Source organism: Coregonus clupeaformis, chromosome 20 (assembly GCF_020615455.1).
Source record: "Coregonus clupeaformis isolate EN_2021a chromosome 20, ASM2061545v1, whole genome shotgun sequence".
Classification (NCBI taxonomy): domain Eukaryota; kingdom Metazoa; phylum Chordata; class Actinopteri; order Salmoniformes; family Salmonidae; genus Coregonus; species Coregonus clupeaformis.
Window position 1 is genome coordinate 3199420 of NC_059211.1, and position 18400 is coordinate 3217819.

At 44.0% G+C, this 18400-nt stretch overlaps 2 protein-coding genes across 3 annotated transcripts in view; one reads left to right on the forward strand and one right to left on the reverse strand.

The window, feature by feature from the left end:
• LOC123481419 (serine/threonine-protein kinase N1-like) overlaps window positions 1-18400 on the reverse strand; it is a 330043-nt gene that overhangs the window by 120658 nt on the left and 190985 nt on the right. The gene's annotated exons all lie outside the window — the stretch shown is intronic.
• Window positions 616-17645, forward strand: LOC123481420 (dual specificity mitogen-activated protein kinase kinase 7-like). Of its 2 annotated transcripts, XM_045205255.1 has the most exons (12): window positions 616-798; window positions 2524-2571; window positions 6610-6757; window positions 6926-6992; window positions 7389-7502; window positions 9098-9217; window positions 9358-9465; window positions 9693-9872; window positions 10109-10189; window positions 10766-10908; window positions 11071-11116; window positions 11346-17645. In XM_045205255.1, the coding sequence occupies exons 1-12, from the start codon at window positions 675-677 to the stop codon at window positions 11484-11486; spliced, it is 1320 nt and encodes a 439-aa protein (XP_045061190.1). In that variant the 5' UTR covers window positions 616-674; the 3' UTR covers window positions 11487-17645. The 2 variants fall into 2 exon arrangements, with proteins under 2 accessions (XP_045061190.1, XP_045061191.1); XM_045205256.1 differs by lacking the exon at window positions 2524-2571.

The window sequence follows — 18400 nt, forward strand, 5'->3', positions numbered from 1 at the left end:
GTGAGGATCTAAGAAGTAAATTGCAGGACTATGCTAATTTGGGAAAATAGTATTTATATTTTCATGATCAATTGACATGCATACTTTAGTTGATTACATTGTGTCAATGAGTTCTATGGCCCCAAAGCTTGACAGCAAGTTTTACAACATGCTATTCCAAACATGCAAGCAATCCAATTTCCTATGGAAATGTATGACCTGAGAATGTTTCACGCAGGACATTGGGACATCAGCCGTCCCTGCCTGCATAGTCCACCAGAGAGGGAGTCTAGAGCTAGCTCGTTACGCTCGATGGTGTCAGAGAGGAAGAGGCGAAGCGAGAGGATTTACTCCAATCTGTCCGCGTGAGATAAGCCCTTTTTTGTGCGGAGGAAAATGAGCGTGTCGGAAGTTGAATTACGTTATGCTTATTTGATCGAATAGAAGTTTCGTAATGTTTAGGCTATTACAAATGTATTGATATAAGTGGATGCACGTTGCATTCTGGCAACTTTGAGAAAAACTACTTAGTTGTGCACGTTCACACTCGTATCTGCCCTCTCATTGGATAGAATGGTCCCACCTGATCGTTCCTGCATTCAATCATTGAGGACATGTATTTCCATCGTTAGAGCGGTCACTCGGCTATCTTGTCAATATAATAGATAATCTTCGATAGCGCTACATTTTTCAAGATGTCGTCGCTGGAAAAGAGACTCTCCCGAATCGAGGAGAAACTAAAGCAAGAAAATAAAGAAGCTCGTAGAAGAATTGACCTCAATATCGACATGAGTCCACAACGTTCACGTCCGAGGCCAAGTGAGTAGCGTGGGGGAGTCGGTAACGGAGAGAGGACAGGGAAAATAAGTGAAAGGAGAGGCAGAGTGAGGGCAGGAGAGAGGGGGTGTAATAGGGATATGTTGCTGCTGATAGCTAACAGGCTAAATGGATAAACAAATACCCCAACTCGGGACGTTGCCCTGCCCAGAGGTGTCATGCGTGTGCATGCATATAACATATCACATAAAGATTTTGAAACATTGTAAACCAGTATTTGATATCAGTCCAACGTTGTAACAGAAACAACTCAATTTAAAGCCACGTCCCGAACTGTGTTTTGGTTCTGTCCTGGCAACTGCTGTTTAGCAGCAAGCTAGCTAAGTTAGCTCTAACAGGCCCCATCATCCATCCGTCAGTCAATTTGTTGTTGTGTTAATTTCTCCACACGAAATAATTGGATTTCTATCAGTATTTGACATATGTATATCTGGTCTAATATGGCTTATTATGCAGACATGGCTTATGTAAATACATTTCTAGCGAAACTTCCAATATGATTTTGACCGAGTCAATGTTAGCCAGCCAGCTAAGCTAACGTTAGCTTTTCGAGCTAACGCAGCTTGCCAGCTAGTTACGTGAACAAACTTGCCAGCTAACGTTCAAGATAGCAAGCTACCCCTAAAAGTGTCTCTTGTCAAATCACAAATTGCACGAATATGGTGTTAGTAACTACAACGCTAAACAACAGCTGCTATCTTTTCGGTGTTTCCATTTTCTCAACCAATTCCATATGTCTGATAAGCCCCTGATTTGTTTTGCATTAATGCAGTTCTCATAGTTTGGGCATGATGGATATTTCTTTATTTAGGATGAGGCAGTCTTGAACATCTTTGGCAGATAACGTTTTGGTCATAATGTAGACGAACACCTCTGGCATAATGTGTGGACATAATATAGCTGGCTAGCTAGAGACTTTGCCAGCCAAGCCACCAAAATGCACCATGTGGAATTTATCCCAACAGACCCGATTTAGGATCAGCTTACAGCCGATATGAAGGTCAAACATTTCAAACAGGCTGGGCTCCTGCCCAATTCTTATGGGTGAACTTCATCCTGCACCATTCAATGCCAGCCACATTCAGTGTAATGTGGTGGTAGGGGTACTCAACCCTATGGTGATAGTGGTGTGATCGCCCTGAGGTCAATTCCAATACTTTTCTATCAAGGTATTTGATGTGTTTTCTTATCACTTATTTCCCCCACCAAATCTGACAGCATGAAAGATCCAGTGGTGTTTGATTTACAACCAGCCTCATTGGAAAGCTAAAGGCATAGGAAAGCAAAGATGGTATAGAGGTAATGCAACCCTCTTATCTTTGACGAGCTCAGCATTTGAGGTGTTAGTGTTTTTTATTTTTGCACACAGCATATGTTTTGTTTTATGTTTTAGTCATTTTAGCAGACACTCTTATCCAGAGCGACTTAGTTAGTGGGTGCATACATTTTCATACTGGTCCCCTGTGGGAATCGAACCCACAACCCTGGCGTTGCAAGCGCCATGCTCTACCAACTGAGCTACACGGGACTATCTGAGGTGCTCTGATCTATTGAACCTTCCTTCATTTTGTTCTGTGTGTGTGTTAGTATGGGGGTTGTAGTTTATTGGTGAGTCTCTGTGGGTGTTAGACAGGGTATGTGTGGGTGAGTACGTGGCAGTGAACAGTGCAGTAATGTGCACGTGTGTATTTTCTCTCCTCTGTCCAGTCATCGTGATCCAGCTCAGTCCTGCTCCAGCTCCTTCCCAGCGTGCAGGTATCATTCAATCATCGCTCTCTCTCTGCCACTGCACCCTCCATCCATCCCTCTCTTTCTCACAATCCGTTCTTTATCCCTCTCCTTTGCTCTGCTCTCTCTCCCTATCTCCATGTCACTCCTCTTATTCAACAGCAATGGAATATTTCACCCTCAGTAGCTCAGAACAGAACGTACAGAATAGCAACTTCATACATTCTTCAGATGGTTTCGCCAAACCTGAATGATACCTTACCAGCACTGATCAATTCTCCTTAGATTTGAATTAAGGCCTAAATTAATTGCGGTACACAACACATAGCCTATTACAATTTATTTGTGAGAGGAGAATACATTGGCTAAGGCTATTGTTGTGTAAAAGCGATAATTTCAGATATTTACCACACAATGGTACACAGCACACCAAAAATATTGTAAGACTATTCTGAAAGTGTGAAAGCCAAGAGGCATTTTTTTTTAGGTGGCCATTTGCACTGTATCCCCAGTTGGTCGCTACTCTCACCTCCCCTCTAATCTCATTCTCCCTCCATCTTTCCATCCCATCCCTTCTTCTCCATGTGTGAGTGCCAGTGGCAGGGCAGTGAGTGTGTGTGTGAGGATATTATTAACCCCCATTTTGCTGGATGCAGAGACACGGTGCATGTGGCTTCCTGCACGGCACGGTTTTTATTTCACAGTCTAATCCAGCTTCCCACCACCGGTTGGTTTGCAGGAGTGCTGCTGTGGCCAAACCTGACCACCTCTTCTCTTTCTCCTTTCACGTCTGAAATCTTGTCCTTCAGTCTGTCTGTCTTGTCTTCCATCCAGGCTGGGCCTATGTCTGTGTCCAAGCTGGCGTTCTCTTTGCTCTGCAGTTCAGGCTGTCTGACAGGTCCATTTCTGTCTGTCCTGTTGTGCGTCTGTCCGTCTGTTTCTTCCATGCTCTCTCTCTTTCTCAGGGACAGCTAGTGTTCTTTGTGCGCTCCTGGCATCCTGGCAATGGCATTGTGAATTGCCAGCGGTGCCTAAGTGGCTGATGTGTGTTTGTCTGGATCCAGCTGTGTGGAGGACTTTCTGGTCTTTGCTAAACCAAAAATTGCCTGAGTCTACTACTAACCCCCACTAACCGATTCTCTCCAGCGAGCAGGTCATGGCTGCAGGTGATTGAACCAGGGATAAAAGCTACTGCCTGGCGTTGGTGCATTTTTCTCTTGAAAAGGTGTTTTATAGAACTGTTCAACACTGCCTCGTTGCTTTGAAAACCTCACACAAACCAAGGGCTCCAACTGTGCCCTTTGCAAAACATCCCCACTCACAGATGAGGAATGGGGCACTCTTCACACACACCGTCTAAAACACACCATATGACATTTGTTGATTTCATCTGAATAAAATACATTGAGAACGGTCTGAACTGATGGTTTTGGGGGGGGATTTTGGAGTCCTCTCAATGTCCTTTTCAGGGTGGTCTCACAGAGGTCAGAGTTCACTGAGAAAGCTCCAATGTTATACAGCAGAGGGTCCACTCCGTTTGGTGCTGCTAGCTAGCTACTGACTGAGCAGCAGTCTGAACGCATGGTCTGTTTGCATGGCGGGTCAAAGCTAACACTACTCTCGTAGCTGGTCTCCACTGCTCAGTGCTCACCCTGTCTATCTACCTGTGAAGTGCCGTCTCCTTGAACAATAACACTTTTTGCCTTTGTGTCAAATGAAGTAGTAAAAATAGATTGACTAAGCAAGCCTTAAAGTTCAATTGAAGTTGTTTACCTATGCTTTGCTAATATACAGGCTACGGGTTGTTTTGCTATTGTTAATACTTGAGGAATGTCTTGTCGAAGTGTTCGTATTGTGGTCTATAGACATTCACAGCCAACCTCTGTTGGAGACTGAACTGATATCCTTCTACTTACACTGGCCTGCTCTCTGTCCGTCAAGGTCAAATTGAGCATGGACTGCTTTCATTCACTCCTTTCGAAGTCTAAATAGAAACATGGGGGAGTCCCAAATGGTACCCCTTTCTCCCCTTATACTGCACTGATTTTGACCAGGGCCCATAGGGGATGCACACACAATGTGTACAAACTGAGAGGCAATAGGTGAGACCATGAAGTAGAATGACACCGAATTGTTATAAGCCAACATATACAGTGCATTCGGAAAGTATTCAGACCCCTTCACTTTTTCCACATTTTGTTACGTTACAGACTTATTCCAAAATGTATAATAGTTTTTCTTTCTTCATCAATCTACACACAGTACCCCATGATGACAAAGCAAAAACAGGTTTTTAGAAATATTTATAAATAATAATAAAAAAACGAAAATATCACAGTTTACATAAGTATTCAGACAATTTACTCAGTACTTTGCTGAAGCACCTTTGGCAGCGATTACAGCCTTGAGTCTTCTTGGGTATGACCCAACAAGCTTGGCACACCTGTATTTGGGGAGTTTCTACCATTCTTCTCTGCAGATCCTTTCAAGCTCTGTTAGGTTGGATGGGGAGCGTCGCTGCAAAGCTATTTTCAGGTCTTTCCAGAGATGTTATATAGGGTTCAAGTCCGGGCTCTGGCTGGGCCACTGGGTTGTTGTCCCATTGGAAGGTGAACCTTCGCCCCAGTCTGAGGTCCTGAGAGCTCTGGAGCAGGTTTTCATCAAGGATCTCTCTGTACTTTGCTCCGTTCATCTTTCCCTCAATCCTGACTAGTGTCCCTGCCGCTGAAAAACATCCCCACAGCATGATGCTGCCACCTTCATGCTTCACCGTTGGGATGGTGCTAGGTTTCCTCCAGACATGACACTTGGCATTCAGGCCAAAGAGTTCAATCTTGGTTTCATCAGACCAGAGAATCTTGTTTCTCATGGTCTGAGAGTCCTTTAGGTGCCTTTTGGTAAACTCCAAGTGTGCCGTCATGTGCCTTTTTACTGAGGAGTGGCTTCCGTCTGGCCACTCTACAATAAAGTCCTGATTGGTGGAGTGCTGCAGAGATGGTTGTCCTTCTGGAAGGTTCTCCCATCTCCACAGAGGAACTCTGGAACTCTGTCAGAGTGACCATCGGGTTCTTGGTCACCTCCCTGACCAAGGCCCTTCTCCACTGATTGCTCAGTTTGGCCAGGCAGCCAGCTCTAGGTAGAGTCTTGGTGGTTTCAAACTTCTTCCAGTTAAGAATGATGGAGGCCACTGTGTTCTTGGGGACCTTCAATGCTGCAGACATTTTTTGGTACCCTTCCCCAAATCTGTGCCTCGACACAATCCTGTCTCGGAGCTCTGCGGACAATTCCTTCGACCTCATTACTTGGTTTTTGCTCTGACATGCACTGTCAACTGTGGGACCTTTTTATATAGACAGGTGTGTGCCTTTTCAAATCATTTCCAATCAATTGAATTTACCACAGGTGGACTCCAATCAAGTTGTAGAAACATCTCAAGGATGATCAATGGAAACAGGATGCACCTGAGCTCAATTTCGAGTCTCATAGCAAAGGGTCTGAAAACTTAAGTGAATAAGGTATTTCTGTTTTAAATTTTTAATACATTTCTAAAAACCTGTTTTCACTTTGTCATTATGGGGTATTGTGTGTAGATTGATGAAGGAAAAATAATAATTTAATCAATTTTAGAATAAGGCTGTAACATAACAAAATGTGGAAAAGGTCAAGGGGTCTGAACACTTTCCGAATGCACTGTAGACCTGTAACTGTCAGTGTGTTTTGAATAGCTCGTCAGTGACAGGGAGTTAATAGAATCCCAGTGCTCCAATGCTATTTGGCTTCCTTTCCTTAGGTCTTTCTCCGTGTCACTGTCGGGTCCAAGAACTAGATAGATTTCCACTACAACGCTGCCCTCTATTCAATGCTGTAAGATCAATGGTCATAAAGAAGAGCGATGAGGAAAGAGTATCATTGATTATAGTAACACTAGCCTGTCTGTTTCTGACAACGACAAGTTTCCTAAAGCAGAAACGGGCTAAAACAGACTAGCACCCAGACTAATAAAGGACAGCCACAGTCTTCTTCTTTTACCGTCCCTTCTTTATAATCCTCTCCTCCTCCCCCCAGCTCTCCAGCTGCCCCTGGCTAACGACGGAGGGGGGAGTCGCTCCTCGTCCTCTGAGAGCTCGCCCCAGCACCACTCCTACCCCAGCCGCCCGCGACACATGCTCAACCTGCCCCCGCCGCAGTATGGCCTGGTGAAGAGCCTGGAGAAGTACGACAAACACGCATGCACGGAGCATACGCGCACACAAATGTATACACATGCACACAGAGCATTCATGTTCTGGAAAGGCATACAGAAAGTGTCAAATGCTTTCATTCTCACATGCACGTCAAATGACACACCTAACCTTTGCGTGTCTGTGCCGTGTCCCCTTAGTGCAGAGATAGACCAGAAGCTGCAGGAGATCATGAAACAGACAGGCTACCTGAAGATCGACGGCCAGGTAAGAGACAATATCATAATTGGTCATTTAGCAGACGCTCTTATCCAGAGCGACTTACAGGAGCAATTAGGGTTAAGTGCCTTGCTCAAGGGCACATGGACAGATTTTTCACCTAGTCGGCTCGGGGATTAGAACCAGCGACCTTTCGGTTACTGGCACAACGCTCTTAACCACTAAGCTACCTGCCGCCCCGGCAATATCATTGCCTGAAGTGATTTATTTTTGTAATTCTCTCTACTCATTGAAATAATGTGCTGTATTGACAAGGAGACGGGACACTATTATAACCGGATATCATACACAGAGCATTATGGGTACTGTAGTACATCATGCTACATGTGCCCCGTTTGTTTGTAATTGACATGTTGTGACTCGTCACCTGTTCCCCCTCCTCAGCGGTACCCAGCTGAGGTCAGTGACCTGATCAGCGAGGGGGAGATTGGCAGCGGCACGTGTGGTCAGGTGTTCAAAGTGCGCTTCAAGAAGACGGGCCACGTCATCGCCGTCAAAGTAAGCCTCGTCCACCTCCAACCACAGCTTGTTGGCATTAAGACAACGGTAATAGTAATGTATTGCATTTAAACAGGCAGTCTGGAAGTGCTTTTTGTTGTATGGAAGGGGGCCACTTCACATTTACTACTAGCACCTCATGTCTTGAGGATGAAAAGTCTGTCCCCCCTGCCTCCGCTCTGATTCTGTTGTCCAGGATGCATTGTCTTGTTGCAGTTTGACACTTACAATACAATATACTTTATTGTCGGTTTACATGGAAATTCATTTAGTGATGTCCGCATACAAACACAACACAATATATTACATGCAGTACAGAAAAATGGAAAGTTATTACACAAGTATCCATTTACATTTTCACATATTCAAAGTCTCTGCGGCCTGCTGTCCGACCGTGTATTGGGTCTGCATCTGTAGATGTCCCACTGTTCAACACCCTGATGGAATAAAACTTGCCTTGCTCCTATTCTTGCTGAACAGTGGGACCCTTAATCTCCTTCCAGAGGGCAGCAGCTCCAAACATTAGGCCTATTCTGTTATACAAGTGCTGTGTGGATGTTCGACTGCCGCCTATTTGGGTTAAGGCCATAGCATTGGTTTTTCCTACTGTGGCAGAACACATAATTCCATGGCAGCTGATTTGGCCAGAGGATATAACTGTTGGAGGCAGCCCTGGGCTGTTTGTCAGTTCAGTATCGCTGTTCTTTTTTCTATTGGTTTCTCTCTGGGTTTTGCCTTCCATTGTTTATCCTCACACAATGATAGTAATTATATTGTATCGTCACAGTTTCAATTAAACACTATTAAATGGGGGTTAGCTTAACTGTTTAACTATTAGGAAGTCAGTCACAACTACTCTATGGGGGTTGCTTATCCTTGGTATACACATTCATGGTTACAAGCACAAACAACGTGGCCTACAGGGATAATGGCAGACACTGGAGCTGTAAATTATATATTATAGGTTTGGATGAGGTGGGAGGGGGGGGATAGATTTGGATGAGGTGGGAGGGGGGATAGGTTTGGATGAGGTGGGAGGGGGGGATAGGTTTGGATGAGGTGGGAGGGGGGGATAGGTTTGGATGAGGTGGGAGGGGGGATAGGGTTTGGATGAGGTGGGAGGGGGGATAGGTTTGGATGAGGTGGGGGGGATGGGTTTGGATGAGGTGGCAGGGGGAATAGGTTTGGATGAGGTGGCAGGGGGGATAGGTTTGGATGAGGGGGGAGGGGGGATAGGTTTGGATGAGGGGGGAGGGGGGATAGGTTTGGTTTGGATGAGGAGGGGGGGGGTAAGTTGCTGGAAACAGCTGATACTCTGGAATGAGGTAGGTTACTATGGTTACCCAGAGACAGATTGGACTATGAAGCACTTTCAATGGATAATCTCCTTTAAATCTCCTTTTTAGTCTAGGATTAGTCCTAATCTGTGTCCGGGAAACCGGCAGTATGTGATTGGCCAATGGTTAAGTGCAGACAGCTGTGTGGGGTGGGCGGCGTTGTAAATTAGTGGTGCCATCCGGTTGCTTGAAGTTCCCTCAACTAAAATATCAACGTTGAATATTGATGACTGATTTATTGTGGGTGTGTGTCACCAGCAAATGCGCCGGACAGGAAACAAGGACGAGAACAAGAGGATTCTGATGGATCTGGATGTGGTGCTGAAGAGCCACGACTGCCCTTACATCATCCAGTGCTACGGCGCCATAGTTACCAACGTGAGTCACACACAGATAATTTAGTATATCACATCATTTAAACCACATTTATTCTGATTGACAGAAATAGCTTCTTTCTTGTAGCAGTTTCACTTTTCTGTTTAAAATGCCAATGCTATGTGACTGTGATTGGTCCTCAGACGGATGTGTTCATCGCCATGGAGCTGATGGGGACGTGTGCTGAGAAACTCAAGAAGAGGATACAGGGACCCATTCCTGAACGCATCCTGGGCAAGATGACCGTGGCAGTGAGTCTCTCTCTCTCATCTATTATCTCTTGCTCTCTCACACCCTCAATTCAGGCTTTGAACCGAAACTCAAATGATGAATAAAAAATTGCCCTTCATTTTCAATTAGGATTCTATTTGATCAGTTCATCTCCTGAATTTAGTTAAAAATGGAATTGACCCCATCCCATAAAGTGTTGTTTACCTTCTCTTCAATGTAGTAGTGTGTACCGGCTGTGTGTCTACAGATCGTGTCGGCTCTGCTGTACCTGAAGGAGAAACACGGTGTGATCCACCGGGACGTGAAGCCCTCCAACATCCTGCTGGACAACAAGGGCCAGATCAAGCTGTGTGACTTTGGCATCAGCGGACGCCTCGTCGACTCCAAGGCCAAGACCCGCAGCGCCGGCTGTGCTGCCTACATGGCTGTGAGTCACCTTGGTGGACACACACACCACCATTACACCCTACCACGTTTAACCTACCGAAGTGAAGGCAGCCATTTTGATGCTAAAGCGCCACTATTTCTCCACCTGGGTTGCTCATAACTCTGTAAAAATGCTGAATGCTGCTGTTCTCTGTAAATGTTTTTAATTTCCCTGTGTATTGGTACAATAAATGCTGTTTCCCCCTAACCCAAGCCTGTTTCTCTGCGTGTCCCCAGCCTGAGAGAATAGACCCTCCAGATCCCAGCAAGCCTGACTATGACATCCGAGCAGACGTCTGGAGCCTGGGCATCTCTCTGGTAAAACACCTACACTACTACATCACACCCTATTCCCTATGAAGTGCACTTCTTTTGGTCAGTCCTGTGCCTTCGTATGTGGCCCTGGCCAAACGGTGAGAGCTTTACCTACCTTCTACACTTTGACACTTCTCAATGTCCCGTCATCCATCTGAAAGGATGGGTGTAAGCAGTGTTATAAATTGCTCCATCAAGCCCTTTGGTAGTCTAGGTGGACTTTCCGCCATATTGTTTACACCCATCCAGCTTTTCACATCTACAAGGGAGCATGAAATACTGTCTAGGTTAGGGGCTAAGGGTTGATTTCTAACCAGTAAACAGTGAAGAGGTTTGATAACTAGTCTTAGTGACCTGTCGTTGTGAGTGTAAAGGCTGGTTTACAGTCAGTCTATCGACATGTCTGTAGACAATTTTCGTAGCGACAACATGAACTTTCTTTTGTCGTCCAACATCAAACTTGTTGTCGTTATGAAAAAGTATAAACACAAAACGACATCAGCAGCCCGGTGCTCCAAATAGCATACTTTCTCTATTTTAACGCCGATTAACGCTGTAATGTGTCGTCTCGGCCTGCAGGTGGAGCTGGCCACAGGACAGTTCCCCTATAAGAACTGCAAGACAGACTTTGAGGTCCTGACCAAAGTGCTGCAGGAAGACCCTCCCTCGCTCCCCCTCAGCATGGACTTCTCCCTTGACTTCCAGTCCTTCGTCAAAGACTGGTGAGACAAAACGCACACACATTGTGACTCATTGAGATAGTTTATTAATTTTTGTGGTCTTACTGCTCTCAAAACCATTCTCTAGTGAAAGGACAGTTGCTAAGTAATATCACGTGCTTTGTCTATGTTAATTTTTCCGTCATTGACTGCCTCTTTCCACAGCCTCACAAAGGATCACAGAAAAAGGCCAAAATACCACAAGCTGCTCGTAAGTCTCTCCTCTCCAGCTATTCACCACCACTCTAAATCGTGATTTGGGATTACAAGAAAGGGACAGAAAGAGAATAATATTGTCTGAATGAAATGTTTATTAGAAAGAAAAATCTGTACATTAGAGAGAAAGGGAATGGACGCAGTGTTCTAACTCTCCTCTCTTCTGCTCTTCCCCCTCCCCACTCCCTCTCACTGTTATCCCTCCCATCTCCCCCCTCCCCCAGGAGCACAGTTTCATTCGGCGCTATGAGGTGCTGGAGGTGGACGTGTCGGGCTGGTTCCAGGCAGTGATGGAGCGCACTGAGTCACCGCGCAGCAGCCAATGTTACAGCCAGCACCAGCTCCACTCGCTCTTCAGCAGGTAGCCCCCAGCCACTGGCCCCGCCCCGGAGCCACTGGATCCTGCAGCCGGGAGACCCCGGAGAGGGACGTAGAGTTGGAGACACGGAGTAGGCCTATAACCCTAGACAGACAGACTGGCTCGGTGGATTGATTCTGGATCAGGACAGACAGACACGGGGGAGCGTAGTGCTTCACACTGTAGTTAGGCGTCATAAGAAGTCATATCAGCACACGTACATTATTATCGTGAACACCTCAGCACATACTGTAGGTTAGTCTGTATCCAGAATGCATGCTCACTTGTCCATCTGTTAGATACTGACGTACAGTAGTGATACTGTAAATGCATTTACATGGTTAAACACATACATAAATACTACTCACTCACTAGTCATATCTCGCTCGCCTGTATAATCTTGTTCAGCTCCAGCTCAGGCCCTAGTCATAGCTATGGGGTCTGACAACAGAGTAGTCGATACACACTGGAGCAGATTTCTGCTACATCATGTAGTGTTAAGACAATGTAAGAGTCCCTACGGCAAGCCCAGAGGCCCAGTTTCATCCACAGTGATGGCTAGGCTCAGAGGTGGAAGGTTCAGTGCAATATTCAGCCGGGTATTATTATTTCTATACTTACTCTTCAACAGGTTGTGTGTGAGTTTGAGTGTGTGTGCGAAGACACAAGGGGAAGTGTGACTTTTCTGGATGGCATATAGCTGTCCCACTAGTTCTAACACACAAACTAGACCCGCTGTATTTGTTTGTCTGATTTTAACCATAGTTTTGAAAATATAATAGATGAGCGAAACATTAACTTTGATTCAAATGCTTAAAGAGAATATGGACAAGTACATGTTCTAGCAGCTTTGAATTGGAAAAACTGCGAAAAATACAAAAAAAAGTAGGGTTATGCGTAGCTCTGTAGAAAAGGTGTTTTGTATTTATTTTTTGAGTTCAGGGTGGTTTTGAGTGGAACTGGATAACAGGTGGGAGAGATGGAGGGACACAAAGGAGGAGAAAAGGATGAGGGGAGGAGGACAAAATAGTCTGCCTTTAATCGGGCCCCACCTGCTGTGGTGAAACTGTACTGCCAGGTAGATGAGGTTCAAAGCAGTGTTGCTTATTGTTGAAGAGGAGTGTTAGAAAAGAAAACCGTCTGGAGGATAACTGAGGGGAGGCGTGAGTTATTTTTGGCAAGAGACAGGAGCTTGCCCTTTACAAAGAATACAATTAGATATTGTCTGGAGCATTTCAACCCTCCTGCTTTCTGCTTTTTCTCAATGGCACTCAGCCACTCACCCTCGCTCTTCTTTCTTTCATTCTTTCTGCTGTTCCGTCTTTTAGAGGCTCCACATTTTTGTCAAACCAAATGTGGAGGGTGTCACACAAGGCCCTCTCGTTGCTCCTGACTGTTGCCTCCCCTCCTGCAGGGCCAGAGCCAGGTAGAGAAGACTACCCCTCTAGCCTGAGCATTACGAGTTGGCACGACGGCACAGACAGATCTGGGAGCAGGCTAGACTTCCCCAACACACACCAAGCCAAATCACTGCTAGACACAGACGATAGGAGAGGGAGATCAACGGTATGTCAGAGAAATGGAGAGAGGGAACTGGAAACGTAGACTATGAATATGTGCAGAAGAAGAGCTAGGGAGCGGCAAGGAGAGGAAAGAGTTGGATAAAAAGTATTTGGGATGAAAGGATGAGGCAAAAAGGAGCGGAGGAAGAGAAGGATATGAAAGTGAGACAGAAGGTCAAGAGAGGTAAGCGACAAAGGTAAGGGCCATCTAGAGCTAGTGAGGGAGGAGTGACTGAGCAGGGAAGTGAGTGTTTGATAATGGAGAGATGTAAGAAGGAGAGAGAGTTTGGAGCCCTGCATTCAGCCATAGGCAGCCATAGGCAGCCAGGCTATGGATCAGATGCTGAAGCTAGCTGGACATTGTAAAAGCTTTCAATGGTGTTGCACCAATATACCAATTATGATTTTAGGGAGTGAATTAGGATTTGTGTTTTGTTTGTTTGCTCTTCTATTCATTATTGTATCTTTCAAAAAAAATATTTAATTATTTATTACATTGCTACTACTGCTGCTACATTTTTGCTTTTCACTCTGCTGTTGATAATTTTCCCCCAAAGGACAAATATTTTCTTCTTTTTAAACCAAATAAGTGAAATAATGCAATGTCTTTACAGTTACCAAATACAGAAAAGCAAGTCTGATGATGGTGAAAGGTGTTACAACACTGACTGAGAGCTAAACCCATAGATGAGTAGCGTAGGTTAACGTCACAAAACTAATCCACACAAGATGTACACCTCACATGTATCTAACAACGTAATGGTATGTTGTAGTCACAATTATCACACTACAGCACCGCAAAGTCTAGTCGTTATTAGTGAAGGAGTGTCCGTCTGTCCGTCCTGACCTGTCAACCTTTACCTTTTGCTCCCTGACCTTGGGGACATTGTTGTCCAGGGTCACCCTGATTAGAATGGTCGGTCTACCTGTCCGTCTGTCTGTCCATGGGCCTCCTGCAATCCCGACCTTGACATTACACACCAAAGGTGTCATCAACGAAAACAAATACAAGAGTTATTATTGTTATTGATATTCTAATTGATTACTATGACTACGATATATTCAGAGTTTCTCTGTAGCTAGTGAGGGATAGGGGGAGAGGGAGCTTTAGGGGTAGCAATGCCCATGTGTGAAGAATACAGGGAGTGACTTGTACTCTGACAAAGCCTGGGTACAGCAATCACGCCCACTCAGCCAGACAGACCTACTTACTGTGTAAACCCGGTACTGTAATAGGCCACTGCTCACCATCACCAAGTCTTGGGAGAGTTCAGGAGATTGGAAGTGTTGCAGATAGAAATGGGATGATGTAGAATAGACATGGTTCTCTTATCGTTGTGGAATAGAGAACAGTGTTGGTTCTTTGCGTTATGTTTCAGTCTGCAACATTCTGTTTGTTGTTCCCGCTCCGCAAATCATCACGTACAAACTTTGAACCATGGCTCTTTGATTTTGGTTCTCCTGTTGGCAATCAGGTAGTAATGATAGACATTATTATACAATCTAGGCTGCCTGGCCCACTTGCTAAAACAAAGTACTGACTTTATATGTACTTCTATAAGTACTATCCCTTGTAATTTACACGCTCTCTAACCCTTGGGTTGTCCAAAATCACTACAAAGTGCACCCTATTCCTCCAGTCTTGGCTGTCCAGTGCTGTGTCAGACCCAGTCTCCCACTGTCAACTGTTTCTCTCTTGTTTTGCTGATGTCCTTTTACAAACACACACACACACACAAGTGGGTTGTACGTGTGTTTGAGAACACCGACAGGTGACTGCCGCTCTTCACCTTTCTAAAAACAGCAAGAACTTTTTTGGGTCGGGTGCAAAACCGAATGACTTGGGTGTTAGTGTGTGTGTTTGTAAAATGTATAAGAAAAAAGAAAAACGTTTGAATACTAATCCTAACCCATTGCCAAGGACAGCGGTGGCTTGCCACACATACACACACCAAATGTAGGCTATAGACAATATGTCCACAGTGATGCTGGTTGGCTGCCGTTTAGTGGCTTTGTGTGTTTTTTTTAGCAGGCAGTGGCAAAGCCAGCGCTGTTAAAGATGTACTCTAGTAGGGTGCCCCCTGAAATCACACCCTATGTAGTGCACTACTTTTCACCAGGGCTCATAAGACCCTGTTCAAAAGTAGTGCACAATGTAGTGAATAGGGTGCCATTTTGGATGTATTAGTAGTTTCTGCTGCTGCGCTGTACCTTGGGGGTGCGGTGGGAGGGTGTGTCATCGCCACATATGTAAGTAAAACCAAATATCATTTTCACTATGCAGTCATTCAAATCTGTCAGCTTGCTGTACGTTAGGAAGTCCTCCTGTATAGAGAACAGTGTTGTATAGAGATACACATGGTGATGAAACTGGAGTTGGTGACCATATGAGATCTTCTCCCTAGTACGGTTGAAATCATGCCTTCAGCTAGTCCAGAGGGAAAATGAGTAGAGCGAGAGACGTGTTTTTGAATGAGCTGACTATTTAAGGATTGTATTGGGGTTGGGGAGGGGACGTCGTGTTGTAGTTTTTGGGGTGGGGTGGGTTAAATGGGGTTTTGTAGTTTGGGAGTTGCTAGTCCAATGCTGTAAGTATATCAATTGCATGTTATTGTCACTGATGTAACTGCTATTGATTTTAGATTATGGTCGAGGGGGGGCACAAAACTATCTATTTATAATTTTTACATAGAATATATTCTATCTTTTTTGCGAAATGTTGAATTGTGTACTTAGGAAAAGACACACTTTTGCCTTTGTTCTCTCGACTTGTTTTGAATCTGCTATTTGCAATATACATTTTTGCGTGTGTTGTCACTTAGTTGGTTTCATGGCGAGAATGAGTTGTTATTTGTGTAGATCTTAACAGCAGACTAGTTTTTTTTAGTCCGTTTCTTTTCCTAATGTGCCGTGTGTCTTTTTCATTCAGTTAGCTGTGTGAGTGAGGAGGGATGGAGGGCAAGGTCTGTGTCTTGGAAGTATTTTGTCTACCAAAAGTCTTTAGGATTATTATTTACCTTTTATTTTCGTCCATTGTTTATTTTGTATTACTATTTTTATTATATTCAGGGAAAAGACGACACCAAATTGAATAAAGAAATTTCCGGATGATCCTAGAGAGCGGTTGAGATGGAGAGTGTGTGACAGTGTAGTTAGAGGAGGAGAAGAAGTCTTCTTTCTGTCCTTCCGGAACGCCGGGGTCAAAGGTGTCTTTTTCTCTCAAAGCGGAGCGAACACTTTCACTGCTCCGTTTAGCCTCTTCTTCACCCTGTGTTGCTGAAAAAAAACGTTGGTCCTCCGATATCCTCTTAACTGAATTTTGCTTTATTTCTTTCCATGATCAAAATATCTTGATTTAATGTTTCTCGGTTGAAATCTTTTGTGCCATCTTCAAAAAAAAATTGTACCCAGAAGCCCCACTTTGTTTTTGTGGTTCTCTGATGCTGTATTAAGCTGTATAGTCAAACTAATTTGACTACATCTGAAATGTCACCCTATTCCCTAAATAGTGCACCAAAAGTAGTGCACTACATTGGGAATAGGGTGCCATTTGCGACGGCGCCAATGAGAGAGCGTCTTAATGCTGAAATTGTCATGAGTGCCGTTTGCACTTGGGCGGCTTTTGAAGTGGGAGGGGAACGGGTGGGGAGGAGTCGTTTGGAGCTCGTTGCAGACGTCCCGTTTGACCAATCACAGACCTGCGACTGGCAGAAAAAAACTGATTTCAACAATGTATGTATTTTCACTGATATTTATTTATTGGTTGGTTGTGAGTTTTATTTTTTTAAAGCCAAACAAGACACGCATGGTAAAAGGAATTGTCTGTCTGTCATTTGGCGTTGCTGTTTATACAAAAGCCAAATATCAAACCACACTAACCCACAGGAAACATATTGTAGTGGAGTGGTTTAAACTCTAGATGGTGTATGCTCTGCTAGTACTGGCTTGGCTGAGCTGTAGGATGTCTGTTTCTATACTGAAGTGTGTGCACTCATTTCATTGAAATCCTACTCCGTCAAGCCAAACAGGGGTTATGGTTTAAACCTTAACATTTACAGCATGTGTGGTATTAGAGAGAGAGTGCTAAGCTAATACCCATTTAAGTTAGCTCCTATTGTTTGAAAAATGGATTGGTTTTACACAAGTAATGAATTATCCTCCTGAAACAGACTAGCAGTCAATGTTTTATGCATACTATGACTGAAATAGTTTTCTATTCCGAAGTGGACTGATTGGCTCGTATTTAACCTGCACTCTGTAGCGAGGTGGAAACCCTGTTTTAAAATGTTGGTAAAGAATAATTAGCTTGTTCCCTAGGGTTTCTAAATGCAGTATTGCATGACTTGCTCGATTTGAAGGGGGGACATTTTTCCATCGCCATTGCAATTCCATGGCTTTTTGTTTGTATGTATGACTCAAAGGGTTTGTTCTGACAGTTGTATCAATCTACACAGCTACTGTCTCACTCTGCTTTTTGCTGTCTTTCATTTTCTGTTTCATTTCCTATATTTCAAACAGAATAAATGCCATTATATTGTGAATACCTCAGGATTTTTTTGGATAAAAAATTTACAAATCAAATAAAGAGAAACTTCCAAAAAGTTTCGGAGATCTGTTACCGGAGTCTTTATTGCCTGAAGCCTGCCTCTAATGACTCAATGTATTTTTTAAAGCTTAAGCATATTAGATTAGAAGAGCTGTACTTTTTGTAAAGCATGAACCATTCCTTATTACATGATCTTCATGTCAATTGAAAACAACTAGAATGTTAGACGAATGCATTCAATTAAACCTTCCTATTACATTGTGTATAACATTTTGTGAATTTAACATTGATATCGGGCTACTGAACCATTCAATGCAAGCTAGGGCCATACAATGTTGATTTACTGTTTAACAGATGCCCCTGTTGATGCTATCCCACTTTTGACACAAATGAGGTCTTGACAACAGAGATCCTATCCTATAAAATGTCTAATATGTAATTCTATGGTCTTGATGAGGTCGCTAGGTATTGAACTAATAAGGTTGCTAATAACTATTTTTACAAAGTGGTTAACTTTTTGACTTGCTTGCTCGCCTCATTAAAAAAAAAAAAAAAAAAAACATTTGTTAATCAAGTCTGTATGGCCTAACCTCCAGATACATTTAGGCTACTCAGACCGCACATGACATGTCGTTAGAATGTTTGTATTTATTACGGATCCCCATTAGCGGCTGCCAAGGCAGCAGCTACTCTTCCTGGGGTCAAACCACAATTTACATACAATAAAACATAACACAACACCTTATTACACACTACTCTACCATAACATAGCAAAATAACAATATTAAAATGTGTGTGTGTAGAGTGCGTGTG